We start from the raw sequence: 13,965 nt of genomic DNA, 5'->3' as shown, positions 1-13,965 counted from the left end.
TGTTTCTGCATAGGACCTTTAAAAAAAAGGTCCTATGACATTTATAGAAATAGGATTATTTTACTCAAATGTGACTGAGACCTTTATCTACCTAAACTATAAAGTGTAGCAGGACTTTTTTCTCTAATTACATCTGTTTCACAAGTGTAATTTATTGTATTTTAATAAGAGATCTCACTCCCGTTCGCATTGTTAAAAGTTACTGCATAAAAATGCTGTTGTTACATATATCTGAAAGTTACTGAATACATATTCTGTTTTGTTACATATATCTGAAAGTTACTGAATACATATTCTGTTTTGTTACATATATCTGAAAGTTACTGAATACATATTCTGTTTTGTTACATATATCTGAAAGTTACTGCATAAGAATTCTGTTTTGTTAACTATATCTAAGTTACAACTGAAAGCTCTTATTTTGGCCCCAAAGAGTGAATAAATGCTATAATGCAATTTAAAATGCAGTTTCTACTGTTTCTATCAAATTGCAACCCCCCTCCCCCAAGATCAGGTGGAGGGGTCCTCAGGGTAGATCAAAAATACGCAGGGGGTCCAGGACCCCAAAAAGGTTGAGAACCACTGGCGTAGAGGGTGGAAAGAGGGTTGACGGGACTGTATCCTCGCTGATCAAGGTACTCTGTGATGTTAGCATAGCAGGATGAACCCAGCTTCGGCTAATAACGTTAATGATGAGTCTGTTGGATCGGCCTGCCAAAGAACCAGCGTTGACAGTCACTGCGTTTACATGCACAGTGAAGTCGAGCTAGGGTTGCAGCTCGATTAGGCCATGTAATTGGACTACTGTCATTGTCCCAGTATGCAAGAATCGGGGGAGAATTGATTTGTTGACGGAAGTATGTCCGACCCTGGTACAGTAGGTGGCGATACGCCCCCTTTCAGCTGGTTGCTATTGGACCTTCTTGCAGTTGACCTATTGCGTCACACACCAAACAAGCTAGCAAGTTAGCAAGTTAGCAAGCGGGTGCCATGTCGAGCGGTGAAAACATGGACAACTCTGTAGCGCTGTACATTTCATACGTAGCCTACGCGTTACTGCCGATACTACGCTGTTCGACTTCCGGGTGAAAGACCGCCGCGGGAAATGTGGATCATGCGCAGAACGCCTAGGCCAGCTCGGGGCCGATGGAAGGGTAGACATGCCAGAGTAACTCGATCCCCAGCCGCGTTATCTAGGCGTGTTAGTCCGACTTACGAGAAATTCGATTTAGTACGATTTCTGTCGGACTAACACGTTTACATGCATTTTAAAAGTCCAGTTTTAGTCGGACCGACCCAATAAATCCACTTTTTCTAACATCGTGTAAACGCACCGAGTGCTAGCGACAGGTGTTGGCGCCGGCTCTGTCCTTCTGTCTGTCAATTCTGATAGGGGTGCTGGCACATCCAAATCAAGCGGACCCACTACTTAATGTTATCAGCTGCAGCTATGTTTATCCTGCTATGCTTACATGGCATGTTTTTATCCTACACTGTAACCCTTAATAAGCAGACCTGCTTGAAAGTACTAAGCCAGTCACATTATAGCCTTTAATTATGTCAGCTGTGCCAAATCTAACGTAAGTGCCAACTGGGTTGAATGACCACCAGCAGGCCAACCTATGCAGGACCACAGAGAAAATCTGTCAACAGGGTGTCCTTGACGACTGAGCTGGGAAACGCTGATCTAGGGTCAGTTTCTCTTTAACCAGCAGACCTGTCATTCACAACAAAGAAAAAAAAAGCAAACATTGATCATCATCCGCAAGAGTCAAACAAGGACAAAATGGAAATCGGAAAAGTGGACGGAGGACATTATCCGAGTCCCCTCTTGAAAGAGAGAAACTATTGTGCGTACAAGATGGAATGAATTGGATTAGTCGCCACTGGAATTTGTGGCCCACTCCAAGAACTTAACTCATTAAGAGCAGTTTACACCTCAGCCATGGCTAGAAACAAACGCTCGCCAATAACATGAGCTCATTTCTGTATGTGTGTGTGTGTGTGTGTGTGTGTGCACGTACACGCATGTGTGTCCGTGCACGTGCACAGCGTCCAGAGGCTGTGCTGAACGATGCGCTTGATAGATGTGTTTGTTTGTGCAGGGTGGTCCCCGGATGCCCGGCCATCGAGCGTCCCCTCTCATCTCGGCTCTAAGCGGCTGCAGTGTCTGCTGCAGACACGTTAATTAAACTGCCCTCACGTTCCCCGATTAGCCTTTTAGGAAACGCCACTCAAGCTCTGGCCATCAATGTGATGCATAGCCTTCTTTATTATCCATTTTCCTTTCAAAGCCTACAGTCCAATCGTGTGTGTGTGTGTGTGTGTAAAAAGAGAGAGCGAAGCAGACAGATGGAGAATGTGTGTGTGTGTGTGTGTGTGTGTGTGTGTGTGTGTGTGTGTGTGTGTGTGTGTGTGTGTGAGAGTGTGTGTTTGAAAGAGAAAGAGCGAAGCAGACAGAGAGATGGAATTACTGGTCTGAAATAGCAGAATGTGGCGTTACACTTGGAAGACTGCAAAGATTCGACCAAAGCCTGACTGGACATATTTTAACATATTTCACTCGTCCAAACCCCCGTGAGCTTTTCAAGACTTGGAATTTTGAAACTATATTTATATATATATATATTAAATAGCACCGCATCCCTTGATATAAAGCACTGAAAATATTGTAATTATTATTACTAGAGTTTCATCCATCCATTATCCGACCCGCTTATTCTGCTCTCAGGGTGGCGGGGATGGCGGCCATTGGGCGGCAGGCGGGGAGACACCCTGGGCAGGCTGCCAGGCCATCACAGGGCCCATCACAGGGCCCATCACAGGGCCCATCACAGGGTGCCCTGTGAGGGCCCGGCGGCTTGGCGGCCTGCCCAGGGTGTCTCCCCGCCTGCCGCCCAATGGCCGCCGCTAGAGTTTCAAAGGGGGCAAAATAGACCGACATTACCGACAAACACCCATTCATAATAATCCCCACTTTTGGCTGCAAGAAGATAGGGCACCAGTAGCATTTTAGCCCCGACGCGCTACTCAGCAGTTGAGAGGAAAGTTGACAAAAGTCACAGAACTTTTGAGTAAATGTGGAGTTTTAATTGGGTCGGCGTCTCCTAGTTGTTTACTAATGACCTTGCTTGCTAGCTTCCTAAGAGAACCCCCCGTGTTACCGCTGAAGACGGTACAACATTATTGTGGGGAAGATTTTCTTGTGTAATTGCATGTGGCCGTTCACGCCAACACGTGACCCCAAACATTTCTTGGCAGGGCGTCCGGGTGGCGTGGCGGTCTATTCCGTTGCCTACCAACACGGGGATCGCCGGTTCGAATCCCCGTGTTACCTCCGGCTTGGTGGGGCGACCCTACAGACACAATTGGCCGTGTCTGTGGGTGGGAAGGTGGATGTGGGTATGTGTCCTGGTCGCTGCACTAGCGCCTCCTCTGGTCGGTCGGGGCGCCTGTTTGAGGGGGAGGGGGAACTGGGGGGGGGATACCGTGATCCTCCCACACGCTACGTCCCCCTGGCGAAACTCCTCGTTTTTTTTTTTACCCCCCCTCCCTTTTCTCCCCAATTGCATCCGGCCAATTACCCCACTCTTCCGAGCCGTCCCAGTTGCTGCTCCACCTCCTCTGCCGATCCGGGGAGGGCTGCAGACTACCACATGCCTCCTCCCATACACGTGGAGTCGCCAGCCGCTTCTTTTCACCTGACAGTGAGGAGTTTCGCCAGGGGGAGATAACGCGTGGGAGCATCACGCTATTCCCCCCAGCCCCCCTCCCTGAACAGGCGCCCCGACTGACCAGAGGAGGCGCTAGTGCAGCGACCAGGACACATACCCACATCCACCTTCCCACCCGCAGACATCATGCCTTAGAGTGTTCTGCATGTGCTATTGTGTTGCAATGAGACGGCAGCCTCAGGTCACCTGCTCGCCACAAGTTTGAGGGCTTACATAAGGGATCGTTAGGCCGGCGCCCCTCACCCAGGAAGTATATGTATTCAGACAGAAATCACCCACATACCATTTGGACCAGTATTTAATGGCTGCTGACAGGCGCTCACAGGCTGAAACACACTTTTATCTCATAATTATCAGCAATATACAACTAAACTATATTTAACATGTGTAAGTAGATGTTCATCTCTTGATATCTGAGGGGGGCGGCGCCCCATCGCCCTGTACTGGCCAGCCGCCACTGGGACTCGTGATGTATGCGATTCACTGCAGCACATTGGTTGTTCATGTCAAATCTGTGCCGTGGTTCAACAATGAAACGCGTGTGGCCTCGTGATCCCACCAGCAATATTATGAGGGTGGCAAGAACATGACCTCATTTTAAATACTTCTCCATCGATCCAATGCAACGCCTAAACAGCTCTATGGGCCCCGATTCCTGCAGTTCAATAACGGCAGTGCAGGCCAGAATTGCAAATAACACAAATTTTTATTTTATTTTATTTTTTTTTACAAAAACAAAACATTTCTCACGTAACCTTTCAGATTTCAAGGCGTAATTTGCTGATATTTCTACGTGGGGTGGGGTTGGGTGGGGTGGGGGGGGGCGGTCAGTAGATGGATCGTTTCATAAATTGATGTGGTAATATAAATATTCAATGAGCCTCAAAATCTTGCAGCACGGGGTTGTATGGAGTCCAAAAAAGTGAAAAGTCGATCGTGGAATAGCCGAGGGCCCGTTTGGCCCCTCTTGGATTTTCGGTGCGTATGTTTTCAGTAGCGGCGGGCGGTACGAGAGAGGCTTGGGTGTGCGGGCATGTCGGGGAGAGAAATGATATCACACAGATCATAGGTAATAGTAGATGAGGTGGTTGTTTGAAAATAAATTCGGACCCCGCACGTGTTTCTAGAAACACGGAGAAAGTACTTTTACAACGCTTGACATTTCCATTTCCATACGCGAGGCTGCTTTGCACCTTATGAACATGCGCCGCTGCCTCCGCCTCCGCGGGCTGCTCCCCGGCACGACATGCTCGTCCCTCGGCGGGCATCGGCTCTCTCATCCAGCGTCTTGCCCTCCGCTGAGTTATGCTGGGGGGCGGGGCTCGGGGGAGGAGGGGGGGGGCTCGCCGTTAGAGAAAAAGAACGAAGGTACAGATGAGGGAGGGATCGGGGGAGAGAAACAGACGGAGGCTTTAGTGTTTCGGCGGCGCCCTCCGTCTTCTCTCACCTCTCGAGTGCTGCTGTGTGGGTGAAAGGCTTCGTTTTGCTTCCCTTGTGCTCCACGAGAGAGGTGGAGATGGACGTAGGCAGACAGACCGACGCAGCGAGAGACACTTTGGCTCTTTGTTAAAATGTGTCTGGAGCCATAACAATAGAAACTTCTTAACCTTTAGACTAGCACGCCCAAGGCCGTCAATTTGGAGCTTTTGGATTCTCGGAGTTTCATAACTTTGTAAAAAAAAAAAGAAAAAAGAAAAAGAGATAAAGACCCTCCGCTCTCCGAATGCGCCTAAAATTGCATATTTTTGCCTTGAAGTGAGTTTTGGTTCGATTGCACAAAAAAGTGATGATAAGCTCTACCTAAAACGACCATTAGCGGTCAAAATGACCGCGCGTCATTCTGCGCGTCATGACGCTATTTATGACGCGCGTTGGTCGCGTCATTTCCTTCGTGAAGTTCGTCGCTCTGTCCTAGAAACACGCTAGCGCCCTCCAGTGATTATTGATTTGTGATTATTGCCCACATGTCTGGTTACAGACGCACCGTGACTACCACCGAGGCGCTGCAGTATAAAAGAAAAACAGGAGCAAGTGAGAAACAGCGACTCATACTTCCACCTGGTTACAAAAACCTTTACAAATGAAAACCCTGGCCTTGCAAGCCTTCATAAGTCACTACTTGTAACTTGAGTGCACCATAATGGCCGTGTGTGTCACGGTGGCGCACTGTTGCCTCACAGCAAGAGGGTCCTGGGTTCGAACCCCAGGCCGTCCCAGGTCCTCCCTGTGTGGAGTTTGCATGTTTCCCCCCGGGTCTGCGTGGGTTTCCTCCGGGTGCCCCGGTTTCCTCCCACCATCAAAAAGACATGCATGTTAGGGTTAATACTCCTGCCTGTGCCCCTGAGCAAGGCAATGTAAAGAAGAACTGGAGTTGGTCCCCGGGTGCTGCAGCTGCCCACTGCTCCTGTACAATAGGGTGGGTTACATGGAATTTCATTTTATGTACGTACAAATGACAAATAAAGTGTATTCTATTCTATCCTATTCTATTCTATTCTATAAATAGGTCTATTTGATCCCAGTGCTCCATAGCATGACATGGAATCTCGTTGTTCGAACCGTTGGGGCAGAAACTAAATATCCTGTCTTCTTCTCTTCTATTAAGAATTTCCTCAGTGTTGCTCTCTCTCTCTCTCTCTCTCTCTCTCTCTCTCTCTCTCTCTCTCTCTCTCTCTCTCTCTCTCTCTGGTAGTTACCGCAATGCCTCTTCAGGGCATTGAAAAGGTAACTCTTCTTCTTCAGGGACACTTGATCCCGTTTTTCGTTTCTTTTCATTTCTTGTTCTTATTTGTGGACACATTGCACACGTCACTTTCAGTTATTGGGAGACACTGCCCCCGGAGATGAGTTGCACCCCACCTGTGCACACACCGTAGGTGGAGCGTTACCTGTTTAAGATCGTTGTTGTGAGAATTGTTTACAGTACTCTCGATGAAGGTCCAGAGGGCCCGAAACGTTGGTACGATCAGTAGATGGTGACGCTGAACAAGAGCAGTGTGCGGGATCTTCCTTTCTCAGGGTGGAAGTGACGCTTCCCATCACACCCGCGTGTGCAAGTGTCTCCTCTGAAACAAATGAGGGGGAACGCAGGCGGCACGGTGGCGCAGTGCTTAGCGCAGTCGCCTCACAGCAAGAAGGTCCTGGGTTCAAACCCCCAGGGTTGTCTGACCTCGGGGGTCGTGCTCTGTGTGGAGTTTGCATGTTCTCCCCCGTGTCTGCGTGGGTTTCCTCCGGGGGCTCCGGTTTCCCCCCACAGTCCGAAGACATGTAGGTCAGGTGAACCCCCCGCACTAAATTGTCCCTAGGTGTGTGTGTGTGTGTGTGTGTGTGGGGGGGGGGGGGGCCCTGTGATGGTCCAGCGGCCTATCCAGGGTGTCTCCCCGCCGGGCGCCCAGTGACTGCTGGGATAGGCTGCAGCGTCCCGCGGCCCTGAGTAGGGTGTGTGTTGTGTGTGTGCTTCATAACTAGCATTAACTAGCGTGCACCGGGGCTCGTCATAACCACCTCGCGCCACACCGCCGCGTCACTTCCTGTGCCAGAGCCGAGCCGACCGCATGTTTTCCAAAGCATTTACAAGCGCGCTGGCATTTCACTTGGTTCAGCTCCGGTAAGACAGCAGATATTTTCTCCCCTTGCGTGAGAAGTTCACTCACTGCTACTTGTGCAGCGGGGTTTTCTTCTTCTTCTTCTTCTTCTCGTTCTTTTCCGTTCCACCGCCACAGGCTTCCGCCAAAGTTTGCTCAACTTTTCTTTCTTTTTTTTCCCTTTTCTGCTGCGTCTCCCTTTGTGTTTGAAATGAAAGCGAGCGCGGCCTTGGGTTTTCTCCGAGTATCATGGGATTGTCTGCGAAAGTCTTTTGTACTTCCCAGCCGAACCTCGTCTTCCCCGTCTTTCCCCCGTAACAGATACCCCTCGCGGCCCTCGCGCGGCATCGCAGACGCGTGCGCGAGGCGACGTGTACCCGTGCGAGACTGTCGAGCACACGTGATGCTCAGCGAGCGAGCGCGGCTCGCAGCCCCTCCTGGGGGCGGGCCGTCAGACGGCAGGCGGGCTGGGTGTCATGTGGACGACCAGCGTAGAGTTCTCTCTCTCTCTCTCTCTCTCTCTCTCTCTCTCTCTCTCTCTCTCTCTCTCTCCACCTACTGTAATGCTCGCTCTACCCTTCTGTCTTCTTCACTTTCTTTTACTCTGTCTTTCTCTGTCGCACACACGCACACACAGATTGACACACACACGCGCACGCACACAGATTCTCACACACATGCTCACATACACACAGATTCACACGCACGTACACACAGATTCACATACACACATGCACTCACAGATTCACACAAGCACACATACACACAGATACACACACACACACACACACACACACACAGATTCACACACACACATACACACATACACACACAGATTCACACACACACGTACACACAGATTCACACAAACACAGATTCACACACACACACACACACACACACAGATTCACTCACACACACATAAAAAGATAAACACACACAGATTCACACACAGATTCACACACACACACACGTACACACAGATTCACACAAACACAGATTCACACACACACACACACACACAGATTCACTCACACACACACACACACACACACACACACACATAAAAAGATAAACACACACAGATTCACAGACAGATTCACACACACACACACACACACACAATCAAACAAGCCTTGACATGGTGTGTCTCCATGCCTGTCGTCTACAACTGCCGACGGCATTAAGACATTAAAATGTGTGTTGTTGGAGTGGAGGTTACCGCCCCTCTACTGATTGTTCACTCCCATGGCTCTTTGTTTTCTTATAGTGTTGTAACTCCGTCCCTGTGTGTGTGTGTGTGTGTGTGTGTGTGTCTGTGTGGTGTACCTGTGTGCTGTGAAGGTACAAGCTGTTTGAGCAGAGGCTGGCACAGATAGAGGAGGCCGAGGGCAGCATGGACGACTTCACCAGGGGCTACCAGCACTACGGTGTGCAGACACAGCCCAACAACGGCCTGCTGTTCAGAGAATGGGCCCCTGGAGCAAAGGCCCTGTATCTGGCTGGAGACTTCAGTATGTACACACCTAGACACACACACACACACACGCACACCTACACTCTCACACACAAAACACGCACACGCACACAGATACTCGCAAATCTATACTTGTGGGGCCCCCTCATTGACTACATTAATTTCCCTAACCTTAACCACGCAAACTCCATGCTTAACCTAACCCTGACCCTTACCCTAACCTTAACCTAACCCTTACCCTAACCTTAACCTAACCTTAACCTAACCCTAACCCTTACCCTAACCTTAACCTAACCCTTACCCTTACCCTAACCTTAACCTAACCCTAACCCTAACCTTAACCTAACCCTAACCCTTACCCTAACCTAAACCTAACCCTAACCCTTACCCTAACCTTAACCCTAAAACCAAGTCCTAACCCTAAAATGGACCCTTTTACTTGTGGGGCCCCATAAAATGGCCCCACAAGGTAGGTGGTGTCTGGTTTTTCTATCCTATTGGTCCCCATTAGGATAGATAAACATGGCACACACACACACACACACACACACACATAGACACAAACACACACACATAGACACACACACATAGACACACACACCTAGACACACACACACACACATTGCCGACTGCACGAGTGCATCCACACGCTGCCCAACAGAAGCTTAATTGAAAAAGGTATCAGCAATTTGTTGTTGCCATGGAGACAGACGTGTTTCTAATGTACGTATCTGCTCTGGAGACAGGTGATGGCAGTTCACAACGAAGATTTGTTTAGTAATAATAATTGAATTTTGTGTGTGTGTGTGTGTGTGTGTGTGTGTGTGTGTGTGTGTGTATAGGTGTGTGTGTCTAGGTGTGTGCGTGTACATGCATGTTTGTGTTTGTGCGTTTGTTTGTGCGTTTGTTTGCGCATGCATGTGTTTTCTGTGTGTGTGTGTGTGTGTGTGTGTGTGTGAGAGACAGCTGAGCCGGTGGCTAATGGTCAGACTCCCTCTATGAAGAAGTTAATCTTAATGAAACGATGTGAACATCAGTCCCTTTCCCCCTGCACCCGATACACAACATTAAAAAGTGTTGTTGTTTTTTTATCCGTCCAGTACTGAAGGAATTATCGGTCGCGTGTTCTCTTTGGCTGTGAAAACCAAAAGCAACGTTTGTTTTTTCTTTTGAAACAGAAAATACAAATACTGCATACAAACCCTCGACTCCATGCACGGGTGTAATGCCTCTGTCAGCCATGTTTAGCAGTAAGCGATGGGGTGTATTCGGGCACATCTGGCCTGATGTTTGTCTCCGTAAGCGTAACCATTTCTAAATGCAGAACGCTATGAAAAAACGACGAGTCATCTTACGCAGATGTATTTCAGTGGAAATTGTGTGGTGTTGACACACAAGACCGCCAGTGAACAATCGGCACTTCGCTGTTGTACCGAGGTAAAGAGATCTTTTACTTTAGACGCTTTTTTGGTTGCTTATAAGAGAGCAAAACGTTAAGGTTTTTTTTTTCCCTTAATTGGTTTAATATAAACAAGCAGCTGGAAAAAGAAAGGATGCAGAAGAGTAGGTTGGAGACAGGCGGATGAGGGCGGATGCGGTACGGGGAGGGTGGTAGAAAGACGACGGACTGCTTCTGACTGGAGAAAAGATGGGGGAATTCAGAGAGCGATCCACTCGATTCTTCCTCTTTCGGCTCGCCCCCCGTCTCTCGGGTCGCCGCAGTGGACCTTACAGTTTCCATCGGTACCCTGTGAGGGCGCAGCACCAATGGCGGTCGTTGTTAACCCTGGGCCTTGACCGATCCCGTATGGGCCCTGTCAATCCACGTGCTGATTTGGCAAAACGTTAGGTCGCATGGCCTTCCTGACCCAACCGCTAACCCTGTGGACGAGGGCACAGGTAAGGCGCTGGACGCCATCCCGGTATCATGGACTCACGCCCATGCCTGTCGCTTCAATAAGCTTAAGTGAAGTCCACTCGATGACTTTCAATAATTTGACAGGAACATAAATAAATGATCCGTTTCAAAGTGTCAGCGATCGCGCGGACCTGAAAAGACGGCGTGCCGGAGAGGAGCCCGGAGAGTCGAGGGCTAAGGAAGGGATTCCGGTCTTTCATTGAGGAAAAAATACGGCTGGGGTTTAAGACGATGGAGAGGGCAACTTTAGGAGAGGACAGCGTTGGGCTTTCCATCAAGCCGGTTTATGCAGATTTTTATGTTTCGAATGGGGAAAATGGAAACGGCAAATTAAAAAAAAAATCCCTAATATCACAAAACTTCATACGCTCACTTGAGGCGGGTCTGTCTTTGTCCTGGGTGTTGGAATACAGACACATGACGTAGGACACGTCAAACTCCATTGAGGGTGGGTGTCCGGGTGGCGTGGCGGTCTATTCCGTTGCCTAGCAACACGGGGATCACCGGTTGGAATCCCCCGTGTTGCCTCCGTCTTAGTCGGGCGTCCCTACAGACACAACTGGGCATGTCTGCGGGTGGGAAGCCGGATGTGGGTATGTCCTGATCACTGCACTAGCGCCTCCTCTGGTCGGTCGGGACGCCTGTTCGGGGGGGGATAGCGTGATCCTCCCACATGCTACGTCCCCCTGGCGAAACTCCTCACTGTCAGGTGAAAAGAAGCGGTTGGCGACGCCACATGTATCGGAGGAGGCATGTGGTAGTCTGCAGCCCTCCCCGGATTGGCAGAGGGGGTGGAGCAGCGATCAGGACCACCAGGTCGTCTAAGGAGGGGTGCACCAGCCCAGGCCGGCAACGGAGCAGGTCAAAACCCCCGTGCCGCTCAGTAGTGGGGGGGGGGATAATGTAACGTGCATGGATAAGAAGACACGTTGGTCCTTGACTAACGGGTCTGACCCTTTAGTCGAGCGGTTAGCGATGCCTCCTGCGGTGCGGGCGACACGGGTTCGCTTCCCGACCGCGGCAGTTCCTGTGGTTGCGTTGTCCCCCAAATTCGCTACATTATTATTATTATTAATTCTTTCATGTTTGCTGTTTTACATCCTGTATAGCCAGGTCCAAACTATGGACCCGAGGCACTATCGGGAATTTGTCACTTGATTGACAGTACTTGTCGTAATACGTGGGCTGTTCCAAGTAGGGCGATCTTCTGGACTGCATGGATGTTGATGTTGCCTGGGGTGCGGTTGGTGAACTTGTCCATTCCCTTCTTCATGAGTCCTAGAGCTCCGATGACCACTGGTGTTGTTTCGGTTTTCAGACCCCACATCCTGTCGATTTCACTCTCCAGGTCTCTGTGCTTGGTCAGCTTCTCTGACTTTCACAGAGGTGTTTCTCTGAGATGGTATTGCCATGTCGATGAGCATGCACCTCTTCTGCTCCCTGCCCCTTATAACGATGTCGGGCTTGTTGGCTTTTATCTCTCTGGCAGTGTGGATGGGAATGTCCCAGAGGGTGGTGACGTCATTGTTCTCAGTGACCGTTTTTGGCTAGTGTTCGTACCACTTCTCAGTCGTCTCGATCTTGTAACTCCTGCAGATCTTCCAGTGCAGGCATGCTGCTGCCTTGTTGTGCCTGTACATGTACTGGGTCTTTGCCAGTCCCGGGCAGCCTGAGACAATGTGGTCGATGGTTTCTTCGTACATTCCACAGATTCTGCATTTTGGGTTTGTTCCATCTTTGACGATGCGATGGTGATAGGATCAGATTGCAAGGCTCTGGTCTTGTGCAGCGATTATCAGGCCCCCCTTATTTATTTATTTGCTTTTTTCAGTTATTTATTTTATTTTCTGAGATCTGGATTCACTACCCTGATTTGGTGGGATGGGGTTTGTATCTATGTTCTCTGAAAAATTGAAAACACGTTTTTCTACATGTCTGCCAATTTTACCTTGCTCCCAGTAAAAGAAAAAAATTGTTAAAGAAACACAGCAAACATGATGAGATAAGAAACAGCAGAGAGAATGGAATAAACAGATGTGCCTAAAAACTGCACATTGTAAACAAGTGTAACGTTAGATGATGAACTTGTTGTCCAGCTGTTTTCTGCATCCCAATTTAATACAGAAATGACTTTTGTATTGACAATTCTGCTAATACTGCCAATCCTTAGCAGATGGATGGATGGATGGCTAGAAGAAACCATGCATGGATAGAGGGGAAAGAGATAAGGAGGGATTGAGAATGTGAGCGGTATGAATGATGAAACTGACAAAGGGAGGAGGAAGGGTGGCCTGGGGCTAAACGATGAAAGGATAAGGGATGGATTGATGGTTGACGGATGGATGAGTGCTTATGGCACGGTAGAGTGGTGAAAGGAAAGGATGGATTTGCAAAGTTGTCAGTGTTGAGTGAAATACCAACGTGTGGTGTTGATAGTCACTTTTTACCTCCAAACTTTAAAACCTCACATTTAACAGTTGACGTTTGGAAGTCCCCTCCCCCTTTTTGGGGTTATTTTTATGCCATTTTTTGCCTTTATTGGGTAGAGTTCGTGACGTGGCAGGCAGGAAACAAGGGGAGAGAGATGGGTACGACATGCAACAAAAGGTCAGTGGCTGGAATCGAACCGGGGACGTTGCAGTGATGTGTCGTGCACCGTAATGCAGCCCTGCGGCGGCCTCCGTGGTTTATTTAGCTAATTACGTCACTCTTTGTGCACACGATGGGCGGAGGCTGTGCAACACGGCTGTATTTCCTCCTGACAAGCTCAACACAACATCACGAGTCTTGCGAGTTTCCCGGCAGGCGGGTTCGAGCCCTTAGCCGAGCCGACCGTGAGCGCGGCTAGCTAGCTGCGCCTGTGTGTTGTGTTTACAGGGGGAGTTCTCAAATGAGTGTTTAACCGATTGGATCCACTTCAAAAGCTCGTCTCTGTAAGGACGGTCCTTCACTCCGCTTCGTGTTTTACCCCCACCCCCCCGACCACCCCGCCCCCGAACCCACACACCGCCAGAGAACAAAGACGTCTCTCTCGTGAAATGAGAGAGAGAGGGAGAGAGGGCGAGAGAGACAGCAGGTCAGGCAGACAGACATCTTGTTGCCGTGTGTGTTTAGTGTCGAGTGTTGTCAGGATGATGCCCCCGGCATGCTATTAAGCGGCAATTCCAGTGCCGCGGGCCACTTTGACACCTTGGCTGTCTACTAATGGAGCCAGGGGACTGTGTGTGTGTGTGTGTGTGTGTGTGTGTGTGT

The 13,965-nt window shown here is 49.4% G+C and overlaps 1 protein-coding gene across 1 annotated transcript in view; it reads left to right on the top strand.

The window, feature by feature from the left end:
• gbe1a (glucan (1,4-alpha-), branching enzyme 1a) overlaps positions 1-13,965 on the top strand; it is a 251,284-nt gene that overhangs the window by 45,244 nt on the left and 192,075 nt on the right. Inside the window, exon 2 of the mRNA XM_056285228.1 lies at positions 8,663-8,832. Within this exon, the coding sequence (XP_056141203.1) occupies positions 8,663-8,832 (170 nt within the window). The remainder of the gene's footprint in view (positions 1-8,662; positions 8,833-13,965) is intronic.

This window comes from Lampris incognitus, chromosome 8 (genome assembly GCF_029633865.1).
Source record: "Lampris incognitus isolate fLamInc1 chromosome 8, fLamInc1.hap2, whole genome shotgun sequence".
Classification (NCBI taxonomy): domain Eukaryota; kingdom Metazoa; phylum Chordata; class Actinopteri; order Lampriformes; family Lampridae; genus Lampris; species Lampris incognitus.
Note: the sequence above shows the minus strand (reverse complement) of the source record. Positions and strands in the feature narration are given on the sequence as shown.